Consider the following 14,453-nt stretch of genomic DNA (forward strand, 5'->3'; position numbering starts at 1 on the left):
CATCAAAAAATTAGATGACCGGGTAACCAACTTATACAAGATGTGGGCCCCAGAATCTGATATGGCAGAATGTCTCTGATAAATGCACCCTGGGGGAGAGTGATAATGAGAGCTAAGTCCTATGCTGGCTTATCCATAACTATAAAAAAAGATGACTTCCTATGGTGATATTGGGGTTACTTTACCCTTTCCGTAAGTTGTAGCAAACACCCACTTTATTTTTTTTTTCATTTGTACCATTCCTTACAACAAAGTATTGGGTTGGCCAAAAAGTTCCTTTGGGTTTTTGTTTTTTTTTTTTTTTTTTAAATATTTTATTTATTTATTTATTTATGGCTGTGTTGGGTCTTCGTTTCTGTGTGAGGGCTTTCTCCATTTGCGACAAGTGGGGGCCATTCTTCATCGCAGTGCGCGGGCCTCTCACTATCGCGGCCTCTTCTTGTTGCGGAGCACAGGCTCCAGACGCGCAGGCTCAGTAATTGTGGCTCACGGGCCCAGTCGCTCCGCGGCATGTGGGATCCTCCCAGACCAGGGCTTGAACCCGCGTCCCCTGCATTGGCAGGCAGATTCTCAACCACTGCGCCACCAGGGAAGCCCTCCTTTGGGTTTTAAGTAAAGATAAAAGACACATTTTTCATTTTCACCAATAACATTATTGAACAACGTATTCACCCTTTTGTTCCACTACCTTCTGCCACTTTTCAGGCGACTTCATAATTCCGTCTTCCCAAAACTTTATATCTTTTTGAGCGAAGAACTGTTCTAGGTGCCTTTTACAGTCTTCCAGGGAATTGAAATTTTTTCCATTAAGAGAATTTTGTAAAGACTGAAATAAATGGAAATCCAAAGGTGCAATGTCTGGTGAATATGGCGGATGAATCAGAACTTCCCAGCCAAGCAATAAGCATTTTTGCCTGGTCATCAAAGAAACATGCCATCTTGCGTTATCCTGATGGAAGATTATGCATTTTCTGTTTACTAACTCCGGACGCTTTTCGTCAAGTGCCGCTATCAGTTGGTTGAATTGGGGGCAGTACTTGTTGGAGTTAATCATTTGGTTTTCCGGAAGGAGCTCATAATAGAGTACTCCCTTCCAATCCCACCATATACACAACATCACCTTCTTTGGATGAAGACCGGCCTTTCATGTGGTTGGTGGTGGTTCATTTCACTTGCCCCACAGTGTCTCCTGTTCCACATTATTGTACAGTATCCACTTTTCATGGCCCATCACAATTTTTTAAAAACATGGAACGTTTTCATCACGTTTAAGTAGAGAATCACATGCAGAAATACGGTCAAGAAGGTTTTTTTTCGCTTAAGTGGAACCCAAACATCAAAGCAATTAACATAACCAAGCTGATGCAAATGATTTTCAACACTTGATTTGGATACTTTGAGTATGTCGGCTATCTCTTGCTTGGTATAAAGTCAGTTCTCAATTAATGTCTCGATTTGATAGCTGTCAACTTCAACTGGTCTACCCGACTGTGGAGCATTGTCCAGCGAGAAATCTCCAGCACGAAACTTCGCACACCACTTTTGACACATTCAGTCAGTCATAGCACCTTCTCCATATGCTGCACAAATCTTTTTGGCATTTCAGTTGCGTTTCTACCTTTCTTAAAATAATAAAGCATAATATGCCGAAAATGTTGCTTTTTTTCTTCCATCTTCAATATTAAAATGGCTACACAAAGATTCACCAATTTTGATTTTTTTTTAAAAATACATGCTGGTATGACAGCTGTCACAATATAGTCTAACAAAGTTGTTTCGAAGTTAAAGACAACTAAGCGCTAGAGCCATCTTATGGAAAAACCAAATGAACTTTTTGGCCAACCCAATAACTTGTTACCAAAAAAATTGTGAAACAGTAGACATCTAATGTCTGTAGTGTTTATGTCTGGGGGATGGTATTTTATATGGCTTTGATTTTTTCATTTGTTTGCTTGTTTATTAGTTTTCCCATATTTCTATACTGATCAATATTCTGTAATTTAAAATAATACCAACATTTATGACAAGCAGTCTACTGATTTTTTTTGTATTATTATTTTATATTATTATATAATTGTATATATTATTATATAAATGTATATATATTATATAATATTATTATATAATATTATATTATATAATAATTGTATAATTATTATTATATATTATTATGTTGTATTATTTCTTTTAATCCACATTTAGTCCTTTGAGATATAGACTGCTTTACTCTACCTATTTTAGGATGAAGTAACTAAAGCTTTCAGAGATTAGGTGGTACTTGATTAAGGTCATACATAGGAATGGAAGTGACATCTGTCTGATCCCAGAGCCCTAGATCTTGAACTGTCTTGGTATCTTACATAGCACTGAGCCTCAAGTGCAAAAATGTCTAATTAAATGTCTAATCAAATGTCTAATTTGATTAAGTAAGTTTATGCTCTAGTAGTACAAACCTAGGGTTTCTCTTGAAAGCACCCATAGTTATAATTAATCCATAGCAAGTTTTTTTCATTAGTTTCATAAAGTTTTATTTAGGCCTTTGTATTTTTATACTAATTAGTTTTTGCCATGTATAGCATGAATTCCTCTTAAAGATTAAGAAGAAAAATATTAAAAGCTTGGGGACAGATGAGAAATGTTTATACTCAGGTTACAATCTAACCCTATTTCAAATGTTTTCAGTGAGTTGACCAGAAAGGAACTTTTTATTTCTTAGACAGTATCAAAATCAATATGCGTTAGGTGCTGTTAAAGTCTTGGCTTTTGTTTTACTATGTCTTGGACAGTAAATTAAATAGCCGTTTTAAAATGTTGACTCTTCAATACCAAACTGTTCTTTTTTGGTCTGCTTTTTTCTTGAGGATTTATTTAACCTAATTAAATAAATCTAAGTTAAGTATAATTATGTTCTAGTAGTCAGTTTGGATTTCATGAAAATCAACTTTTATTTTCTTTTTGTTTTGTTTAGATCAATATGAAAGATAACAAAAATGCCAAATATATTGAAAATCATATTCCATCAAATGACTTGAGAGCTTTTGTGTTTGAAAGTCAAGAAGATATGGAGGTTTTCCTCAAAGAGGCAAGTACTGTAATATTTTAACTCACTTCACACTTAGCTTCCAGTGCTTGAGTTTTCAACCTCATTCTAGAGCAAAAAATGATAATGACCTATTTTACCAGCAGTAACTCTTGTGTAAAATCATTCAAATTTGCTAATTTCTTTTCTGTCTATACCACTGAGGATTGAATTAGTTTTATAAGAGGAACAACAGCCTATAATTCCATCTTTAACATTTTTTGAAATTACCATTGGGAATTAGTGTGAAGAGTAATTCTGTCACATTGTTTTAAGAGAAACATCATAATGATGAGACTTTGGTCTTGGACATCCTTTTTGGAAATGTATTGGAATGAACTCAGTTTTTCTTTGGAGGGGAATGTAATGTTGTAGCTTATTATAAATAAAAAACTTTAAAAAGAATGAGAATTCTATATCTGACTAGAAAAACACCACTGACCAAGAATATAAGCCACTGGAAGACAGCATGGCTTAGTTAAGAGTATAGATTCTACAGATAGGCTACCAGGCTTTGAATTCCGACTTTACTGCTGATTTCAGCAAGTTGACTAAATGTTTTGTGTCTTAATTTCTTCACTATAAAATGGAGATAATATCTACTTCAAAAGATGGTTGTGATGATTAAATAATTTATTAAATGAAAAAGTTTAGAACAGTGTTGGGCACTATTGTTTTTATTATATATTGTTATATATCTATATAATATATATTGTTAGCTATGTATGTTACTATCCTTGCCAGTAAGGTTTCTTTTTCCTTTTGCAATACGCCTTCTACTTTTTAAAAAGCCCTGGAAAAATGAGGTTTAGATTTTGTTTTGTTTAAACTTTTTCTAGTAAGTCTTAAGTGAGGACAGGACCATGAATCAGCTTAAGTAGTCCTCTATTTCTCTGGTACACAAGTGATTGGAAAGAATCTTTACTTTCTTTGACTTTTACTGTATTGCCCTCCTTCTGGTTTGGGAGTTGACAGGGAATGTGAATAAAAGATGACTGGATAAAAAAGTTGAATCTACAGAATTATAAAATGGTCTCCAAAAAGTTAAGCATTTGTGTTATTCAGAACTATTTAAGCCTAAACAGTGAGTTCTTGAACTGATGTCGCTGAAGAAGTAGGTTACTTGGATTACAAGTCTATGAGACATGGCACAGTGTGAAGGGCCTGGAGTCAGGTGTAATTAGATGATTTCTATTTTGCAAATGGCCAGCTTAGCCTACACTGAGTAACTGGATTTGCCTCAAAAACTCATGCTTCTTCCTCTGTGCTAAGAATTTGAACCATATATTAATAATATGACAGGTTCCTGGAAATTTGACTTTTTTTTTTTTTTCTTGTACTGTGACAACTTTCTATAGGGGCTCATCATTAGGACTAGAACTTCCTCTTACATGTATCACTTTTTGTGTGTATATTTTAAATTTTGAAATATATTGTATATAACCTCCTCCTGTAATTATATCTACTAGAGTACCATTTCCCATCCTTTAGTAACTTACAAACCTTCTTCATGGTGTTTGCCATTTCTGCATACTACCATGTACTACCATCACAATTTTTGCCATATCTGGGTACTAACTATATTATTATTTAAAATTTTTCTTTAAATCACTTCACTTCTTGTTACTGAAATGAAATATTCTGAAAGGAAGTATAATGTCATTACCAAATTAGAAAAACATAATTTACATTACAGTAAAGACAATAAAAGCAGTATTAGTAAATCCGAGATCTGTACTGTTGCTTCTCGAAAGCAGATGATATGATTTTTTTAAAAGGAGGTAATAAGGAGTTAAAGACATGATAACACCATATGTAACTTACTCATTGGTATGATTAGAAATATTGAAAGGGAATTGAAAAGGAAATTACTTTCTCATTGTGTAATTCAATTTTATTTAGTGTAGCCACCACTAAAACAATAGATTTTTAAAACTTAAATGAATTCTGCATACTAGTATCATTGATACATTGACTCATGGCCAATATTGTTTCATCTATACCTCCACTCCTCTATTTTTTTTAATAACTTATTTTGATATAACTTCAAACTTATAGAAAAGTTGCAAGAGTCATACATATGACTCCTATATACCTTTTACCCAGATTTACAATAATTATTTACATTTTGCCCTATTTGCTTTATTTTTTCATTTTTTTAATTTTTAATTTATATTGGAGTATAGTTGATTAACAATGTGGTGTTAGTTTCAGGTATACAGCAAAGTGATTCGGTTATGCATACACATGTATCTATTCTTTTTCAAATTCTTTTCCCATTTAGGTTATCACAGAGTATTGAGTAGAGTTCCCTGGGCTATACAGTAGGTCCTTGTTGGTTGTGTATTTTAAATATAGCAGTGTGTACATGTCAATCCCAAACTGCTAATCTATCCCTCCCCCCCGCCCTTCCCCCCTGGTAACCATAAATTCATTCTCTAGGTCTGTAAGTCTGTTTCTGTTTTGTAAATAAGTTCATATGTATCAATTTTTTTAGATTCCGCATAAAGCCATGTCATATGATATTTGTCTTTCTCTGTCTGACTTAATTCACTTAGTATGATAATCTCCAGGTCCATCCATGTTGCTGCAAATGGCATTATTTCATTCTTTTTAAGGGCTGAGTAATATTCCATTGTATATATGTACCACATCTTCTTTATCCATTCATCTGTCGATGGACATTTAGCTTGCTTCCATGTCTTGGCTATTGTAAGTAGTGCTGCAGTGAACATTGGGGTGCATGTATCCTTTCGAACCATGGTTTTCTCTGGATATATGCCCAGGAGTGGGATTGCTGAATCATATGATAGCTCTAATTTTAGTTTCTTAAGGAACCTCCGTACTGTTCTCCATAGTGGCTGTACCAATTTACATTCCCACCAACAGTGCAAAAGGGTTCCCTTTTTTCCACCCCCTCTCCAGCATTTATTGTTTGTTGACTTTTTGATGATGGCCATTCTGACTGGTGTGAGGTGATGTTTCTTTTTTTAAAATATATTTATTTGTTTATTTGTTTATTTTTGGCTGCATTGGGTCTTTGTTGCTGCATGCGGGCTTTTCTCTAGTTGCGGCAAGCGGGGGCTACTCTTTGTTGCGGTGCATGGGCTTCTCATTGCAGTGGCTTCTCTTGTTGTGGAGCATGGGCTGTAGGCACACAGGCTTCAGTACTTATGGCACGCAGGCTCAGTAGTTGTGGCTCGCGGGCTCTAGAGCACAGGCTCAGTAGTTGTGGCACATGGGCTTAGTTGCTCCGCAGCATGTGGGATCTTCCTGGACTAGGGCTTGAACCCAAGTCCCCTGCATCGGCAGGCAGATTCTTAACCACTGTGGCACCAAGGAAGTCCTTTTTTTTTTTTCTTTTTTTTTTTTTGAGGTGATATTTCATTGTAGTTTTGATTTGCATTTCTCTAATAATGAGCGATGTTGAGCATCTTTTCGTGTGCCTCTTGGCCATCTGCAAGTCTTCTTTGGAGAAATGTCTATTTAGGTCTTCTGCCCATTTTTTGATTGGGTTGTTTGTTTTTTTTGATATTGAGCCACATGAGCTGTTTGTAAATTTTAGAAATTAATCCCTTGTTAGTCTCTTTGTTTGCAAATGTTTTCTCCCATTCCGTGGGTTGTCTTTTCATTTTGTTTATGGTTTCGTTTGCTGTGCAAAAGATTTTGAGTTTGATTAGGTCCCATGCTTATTTTTGTTTTTATTTCCATTACTCTAGGAGACAGATTGAAAAAGATATTGCTGCGATTTATGTCAAAGAGTGATCTGCCGGTATTTTCCTCTAAGAGTTTTATAGTATCTGGTCTTATATTTAGGTCTTTAATCCATTTTGAGTTTATTTATATGTATCTTGTTAAAGAATGTTCTAATTTCATTTTTTCATGTGTAGCTGTCCAGTTTTCCCAGCACCATTTATTGAAGAGACTGTCTTTTCTCCATTGTATAGTCTTGCCTCCTTTGTTGTAGTTTCATTGACCATATGTGCATGGGTTTATTTCTGGGCTTTCTGTCCTGTTCCATTGATCTATATTTCTGTTTTTGTGCCAGTACCATACTGTTTTTTTTTTTTTTTTAAACATCTTTATTGAAGTATAATTGCCTTACAATAGTGTGTTAGCTTCTGCTTTATAACAAAGTGAATCAGTTATACATATACAATATGTTCCCATTTCTCTTCCCTCTTGCATCTCCCTCCCTCCCACCCTCCCCATCCCACCCCTCTAGGTGGTCACAAAGCACCGAGCTGATCTCCCTGTGCTATGCGGCTGCTTCCCACTAGCTATCTATTTTACATTTGGTAGTGTATATATGTCCATGACACTCTCTCACCCTGTCACATCTCACCCCACCCCCTCCCCATATCCTCAAGTCCATTCTCTAGTAGGTCTGTGTCTTTATTCCCGTCTTGCCACTAGGTTCTTCATGGCCTTTTTTTTTTTTTCCTTAGATTCCGTATATATGTGTTAGCATACTGTATTTGTTTTTCTCTTTCTGACTTACTTCACTCTGTATGACAGACTCTAACTCCATCCACCTCATTACAAATACCTCCATTTCATTTCTTTTTATGGCTGAGTAATATTCCATTGTATATATGTGCCATATCTTCTTTATCCATTCATCTGTCGATGGACATTTAGGTTGCTTCCATGTCCTGGCTATTGTAAATAGAGTTGCAATGAACATTTTGGTACATGACTCTTTTTGACCTATGGTTTTCTCAGGGTATATGCCCAGTATTGGGATTGCTGGGTCGTATGGTAGTTCTATTTGTAGTTTTTTAAGGAACCTCCATACTGTTCTCCATAGTGGCTGTATCAATTTACATTCCCACCAACAGTGCAAGAGTGTTCCCTTTCCTCCACACCCTCTCCAGCATTTATTGTTTCTAGATTTTTTGATGATGGCCATTCTGACCGGTGTGAGATGATATCTCATTGTAGTTTTGATTTGCATTTCTCTAATGATTAATGATGTTGAGCATTCTTTCATGTGTCTGTAGGCCATCTGTATATCTTCTTTGGAGAAATGTCTATTTAGGTCTTCTGCCCATTTTTGGATTGGGTTGTTCGTTTTTTTGTTATTGAGCTGCATGAGCTGCTTGTAAATCTTGGAGATTAATCCTTTGTCAGTTGCTTCATTTGCAAATATTTTCTCCCATTCTGATGGTTGTCTTTTGGTCTTGTTTATGGTTTCCTTTGCTGTGCAAAAGCTTTTAAGTTTCATTAGGTCCCATTTGTTTATTTGTGTTCTTATTTCCATTTCTCTGGGAGCTGGGTCAAAAAGAATCTTGCTGTGATGTATGTCATAGAGTGTTCTGCCTATGTTTTCCTCTAAGAGTTTGATAGTGTCTGGCCTTACACTTAGGTCTTTAATCCATTTGGAGTTTATTTTTGTGCATGGTGTCAGGGAGTGTTCTAATTTCATACTTTTACATGTACCTGTCCAATTTTCCCAGCATCACTTATTGAAGAGGCTGTCTTTTCTCCACTGTATATGCTTGCCTCCTTTATCAAAGATAAGGTGACCATATGTGTGTGGGTTTATCTCTGGGCTTTCTATCCTGTTCCATTGATCTATATTTCTGTTTTTGTGCCAGTACCAAACTGTCTTGATTACTGAAGCTTTGTAGTATAGTCTGAAGTCAGGGAGCCTGATTCCCCCAGCTCCATTTTTCGTTCTCAAGATTGCTTTGGCTATTCGGGGTCTTTTGTGTTTCCATACAAATTGTGAAATTTTTTGTTCTAGTTCTGTGAAAAATGCCAGTGGTAGTTTGATAGGGATTGCATTGAATCTGTAGATTGCTTTGGGTAGTAGAGTCATTTTCACAATGTTGATTCTTCCAATCCAGGAACATGGTATATCTCTCCATCTATTTGTATCATCTTTAATTTCTTTCATCAGTGTCTTATAATTTTCTGCATACAGGTCTTTTGTCTCCTTAGGTAGGTTTATTCCTAGATATCTTATTCTTTTTGTTGCAATGGTAAACGGGAGTGTTTTCTTAATTTCACTTTCAGATTTTTCGTCATTAGTGTATAGAAATGCAAGCGATTTCTGTGCATTAATTTTGTATCCTGCTACTTTACCAAATTCATTGATTAGCTCTAGGAGTTTTCTGGTAGCATCTTTAGGATTCTCTATGTATAGTATCATGTCATCTGCAAATAGTGACAGCTTTACTTCTTCTTTTCCGATTTGGATTCCTTTTATTTCTTTGTCTTCTCTGATTGCTGTGGCTAACACTTCCAAAACTATGTTGAATAATAGTGGTGAGAGTGGGCAACCTTGTCTTGTTCCTGATCTTAGTAGAAATGGTTTCAGTTTTTCACCATTGAGGACAATGTTGGCTGTGGGTTTGTCATATATGGCCTTTATTATGTTGAGGAAAGTTCCCTCTATGCCTACTTCTGCAGGGCTTTTATCATAAATGGGTGTTGAATTTTGTCGAAAGCTTTCTCTGCATCTATTGAGATGATCATATGGTTTTTCTCCTTCAATTTGTTAATATGGTGTATCACATTGATTGATTTGCGTATATTGAAGAATCCTTGCATTCCTGGGATAAACCCCACTTGATCATGGTGTATGATCCTTTTAATGTGCTGTTGGATTCTGTTTGCGAGTATTTTGTTGAGGATTTTTGCATCTATGTTCATCAGTGATATTGGCCTGTAGTTTTCTTTCTTTGTGACATCTTTGTCTGGTTTTGGTATCAGGGTGATGGTGGCCTCGTAGAATGAGTTTGGGAGTGTTCCTCCCTCTGCAATATTTTGGAAGAGTTTGAGAAGGATAGGTGTTAGCTCTTCTCTAAATGTTTGATAGAATTCACCTGTGAAGCCATCTGGTCCTGGGCTTTTGTTTGTTGGAAGGTTTTTAATCACAGTTTCAATTTCAGTGCTTGTGATTGGTCTGTTCATATTTTCTATTTCTTCCTGGTTCAGTCTCGGCAGTTTGTGCATTTCTAAGAATCTGTCCATTTCTTCCAGGTTGTCCATTTTATTGGCATAGAGTTGCTTGTAGTAATCTCTCATGATCTTTTGTATTTCTGCAGTGTCAGTGGTTATTTCTCCTTTTTCATTTCTAATTCTATTGATCTGAGTCTTCTCCCTTTTTCTCTTGATGAGTCTGGCTAATGGTTTATCAATTTTGTTTATCTTCTCAAAGAACCAGCTTTTAGTTTCATTGATTTTTGCTGTTGTTTCCTTCATTTCTTTTTCATTTATTTCTGACCTGATCTTTATAATTTCTTTCCTTCTGCTGGCTTTGGGGTTTTTTTGTTCTTCTTTCTCTAATTGCTTTAGGTGCAAGGTTAGGTTGTTTATTCGAGATGTTTCCTGTTTCTTGAGGTAGGCTTGTATTGCTATAAACTTCCCTCTTAGCACTGCTTTTGCTGCGTCCCATAGGTTTTGGGTCGTCGTATCTCCATTGTCATTTATTTCTAGGTATTTTTTGATTTCCCCTTTGATTTCTTCAGTAATCACTTCATTATTAAGTAATGTATTGTGTAGCCTCCATGTGTTTGTATTTTTTACAGATCTTTTCCTGTAATTGATATCTAGTCTCATAGCGTTGTGGTCGGAAAAGATACTTGATACAATTTCAATTTTCTTAAATTTACCAAGGCTTGATTTGTGACCCAAGATATGATCTATCTTGGAGAATGTTCCATGAGCACTTGAGAAAAATGTGTATTCTGTTGTTTTTGGGTGGAATGTCCTATAAATATCAATTAAGTCCATCTTGTTTAATGTATCATTTAAAGCTTGTGTTTCCTTATTTATTTTCATTTTGGATGATCTGTCCATTGGTGAAAGTGGGGTGTTAAAGTCCCCTACTATGATTGTGTTGCTGTCGATTTCCCCTTTTATGGCTGTTAGTACTTGCCTTATGTATTGAGGTGCTCCTATGTTGGGTGCATAAATATTTACAATTGTTATACCTTCCTCTTGGATCGATCCCTTGATCATTATATAGTGTCCTTCTTTGTCTCTTGTAATAGTCTTTATTTTAAAGTCTATTTTGTCTGATATGAGAATTGCTACTCCAGCTTTCTTTTGATTTCCATTTGCATGGAATATCTTTTTCCATCCCCTCACTTTCAGTCTGTATGTGTCTCTAGGTCTGAAGTGGGTCTCTTGTAGACAGCATATATATGGGTCTTGTTTTTGTATCCATTCAGCCAGCCTGTGTCTTTTGGTGGGAGCATTTAATCCATTTACATTCAACGTAATTATCGATATGTATGTTCCTATTCCCATTTTCTTAAATGTTTTGGGTTTGTTATTGTAGGTGTTTTCCATCTCTTGTGTTTCTTGCCTAGAGAAGTTCCTTTAGCATTTGTTGTAAAGCTGGTTTGGTAGTGCTGAACTCTCTCAGCTTTTGCTTGTCTGTAAAGGTTTTAATTTCTCCATCACATTTGAATGAGATCCTTGCTGGGTAGAGTAATCTTGGTTGTAGGTTCTTCTCCTTCATCACTTTAAGTATATCCTGCCACTCCCTTCTGGCTTGCAGAGTTTCTGCTGAAAGATCAGATGTTAACCTTATGGGGATTCCCTTGTGTGTTATTTGTTTTTTTTCCCTTGCTGCCTTTAATATGTTTTCCTTATATTTAATTTTTGACAGTTTGATTAATATGTGTCTTGGCGTGTTTCTCCTTGGGTTTATCCTGTATGGGACTCTCTGTGCTTCCAGGACTTGATTAACTATTTCCTTTCCCATATTAGGGAAGTTTTCAACTATAATCTCTTCAAATATTTTCTCAGTCCCTTTCTTTTTCTCTTCTTCTTCTGGGACCCCTATAATTCGAATGTTGGTGCGTTTAATGTTGTCCCAGAGGTCTCTGAGACTGTCCTCAGTTCTTTTCATTCTTTTTTCTTTATCCTGCTCTGCAGTAGTTATTTCCACCATTTTATCTTCCAGGTCACTTATCCTTTCTTCTGCCTCAGTTATTCTGCTATTGATCCCATCTAGAGTATTTTTAATTTCATTTATTGTGTTTTTCATCATTGCTTGGTTCCTCTTTAGTTCTTCTACGTCCTTGTTAAATGTTTCTTGCGTTTTGTCTATTCTATTTCCAAGATTTTGGATCACCCTTACTATCATTATTCTGAATTCTTTTTCAGGTAGACTACCTATTTCCTCTTCATTTGTTAAATCTGGTGTGTTTTGACCCTGCTCTTTCATCTGCTGTGTGTTTTTCTGTCGTCTCATTTTGCTTATCTTACTGTGTTTGGGGTCTCCTTATCACAGGTTGCAGGTTTGTAGTTCCCGTTGTTTTTGGTATCTGTCCCCAGTGGCTAAGGTTGGTTCAGTGGGTTGTGTAGGCTTCCTGGTGGAGGGAACTAGTGCCTGAGCTCTGGTGGATGAGGCTGGATCTTGTCTTTCTGGTGGGCACGTCCACGTCTGGTGGTGTATTTTGGGGTGTCTGTGGCCTTATTATGATTTTAGGCAGCCTCTCTGCTAATGGATGGGGCTGTGTTCCTGTCTTGCTAGTTGTTTGGCATAGGGTGTTCAGCACTGTAGCTTGCTGGTCATTGAGTGATGCTGGGTCTTGATGTTGAGATGGAGATCTCTGAGAGATTTTTGCCGTTTGGTATTACGTGGAGCTGGGAGGTCTCTTGTGGACCAGTGTCCTGAAGTTGGCTCTCCCACCTCCGAGGTACGGCCCTGATGCCTGGCTGAAGCACCAAGTGCCTTTTGTCCACACGGCTCAGAGTAAAAGGGAGAAAAAATAGGAAGGAAGGAAGGAAGGAAGGAGGGAAGGAGGGAAGGAGGGAAGGAGGGAAGGAGGGAAGGAAAGAAAGAAGCTATAATATAGTGAAGTAAAATAAAGCTATTATAAAGCAAAGCTATACAGACAAAATCTCCCCCAGAAGCATATGCATATACACTCACAAAAAAAAAAAAAGGAAAAGGGGAAAAATTAATATATCCTGCTCCCAAAGTCCACCTCCTGAATTTGGGATGATTCGTTGTCTATTCAGGTATTCAACAGATGCAGGCACATCAAGTTGTTTGTGGAGTTTTAATCCGCTTCTTCTGAGGCTGCTGGGAGAGATTTCCCCTCCTCTTCTCTGTTCGCACAGCTCCTGGGGATCAGCTTTGGATTTGGACCCGCCTCTGCGTGTAGGTCGCCTGAGGGCGTCTGTTCCCCGCCCAGACAGGACGGGGTTAAAGGAGCAGCTGCAAAGGAGCACCCAGGCCGCGGGGAGGGAGGGGTACAGAGGAGGCGGGGCGAGCCTGCGGCGTCAGAGGCCGGCGTGACGTTGCAGCAGCCTGAGGCGCGCAGTGCGTTCTCCCGGGGATGTTGTCCGGGGATCACGGGACGCTGGCAGTGGCGGGCTGCACGGGCTCCCGGGAGGGGCGGCGCGGAGAGTGACCTGTGCTCGCACACAGGCTTTCTGGAGGCGGCAGCAGCAGCCCCAGCGTCTCACGCCCATCTCTGGGGTCCGCGCTGACCGCCGCGGCTCGCGCCAGTCTGTGGAGTTCGTTTCGGCAGCGCTCTGAATCCCCTCTCCCTGCCCGCCGCGAAACAAAGAGGCAAGAAAAAGTCTCTTGCCTCTTCGGCAGCTGCAGACTTTTTCCCGGTCTCCCTCCCAGCCAGCTGTGGTGCGCCAACCCCTTCAGGCTGTGTTCACGCCGCCAACCCCAGTCCTCTCCCTGCGATCCAACCGAAGCCCGAGCCTCCGCTCCCAGCCCCGCCCGCCCCGGCGGCTGAGCAGACAAGCCTCTCTGGCTGGTGAGTGCTGGTCAGCGCCGAGCCTCCGTGCGGGAAGTGCGGGAATCTCTCCGCTTTGCCCTCCGCACCCCTGTGGCTGCGCTCTCCTCCGTGGCTCCGAAGCTTCCCCCCTCTGCCACCCGCAGTCTCTGCCCGCGAAGGGGCTCCTAGTGCGTGGAAATCTTTCCTTCTTCACAGCTCCCTCCCACTGGTGCAGGTGCCGTCCCTATTCTTTTGTCTCTGTTATTTCTTTTTTCTTTTGCCCTACCCAAGTACCGGGGGAGTTTCTTGCCTTTTGGGAGGTCTGACGTCTTCTGCCAGCGTTCAGTGGGTGTTCTGTAGGAGCAGTTCCACGTGTAGATGTATTTCTACTGTATCTGTGGGAAGGAAGGTGATCTCCGCGTCTTACTCTTCCGCCATCTTCTCTCCTCCCCCATAGTGTTTTGATGACTGTAGCTTCTTATTGCCATTTTGTTAATTGTTTTGGATTTGTTTTTGTAGGTGTTTTTTCTTCCCTTCCTCTTTTTTTCTTTTGTGATTTGATGACTAACTGTAGTGTTGTGTTTGGATTCCTTATTCTTTTCTGCGTGTGTATCTATTGTAGATTTTCAGTGTGCAGTTACCACGAGGTTTTGGTATAGCATTCTATATAT

The 14,453-nt window shown here is 38.5% G+C and overlaps 1 protein-coding gene across 3 annotated transcripts in view; it reads left to right on the forward strand.

Moving 5' to 3' along the window:
* The window catches only part of SMC5 (structural maintenance of chromosomes 5), a 104,319-nt gene that overhangs the window by 54,319 nt on the left and 35,547 nt on the right, over positions 1 to 14,453 (forward strand). For all 3 annotated transcript variants that reach the window (XR_005020235.1, XM_036854757.1, XM_036854758.1), the window contains exon 11: positions 2,969 to 3,082. Coding sequence is in view for 2 of the 3 variants with exons in the window: in XM_036854757.1 (XP_036710652.1) it covers positions 2,969 to 3,082 (114 nt within the window). In the remaining variant the exon portion in view is untranslated. The remainder of the gene's footprint in view (positions 1 to 2,968; positions 3,083 to 14,453) is intronic.

The sequence above is a fragment of the Balaenoptera musculus genome, chromosome 6, assembly GCF_009873245.2.
Source record: "Balaenoptera musculus isolate JJ_BM4_2016_0621 chromosome 6, mBalMus1.pri.v3, whole genome shotgun sequence".
Taxonomy (NCBI): domain Eukaryota; kingdom Metazoa; phylum Chordata; class Mammalia; order Artiodactyla; family Balaenopteridae; genus Balaenoptera; species Balaenoptera musculus.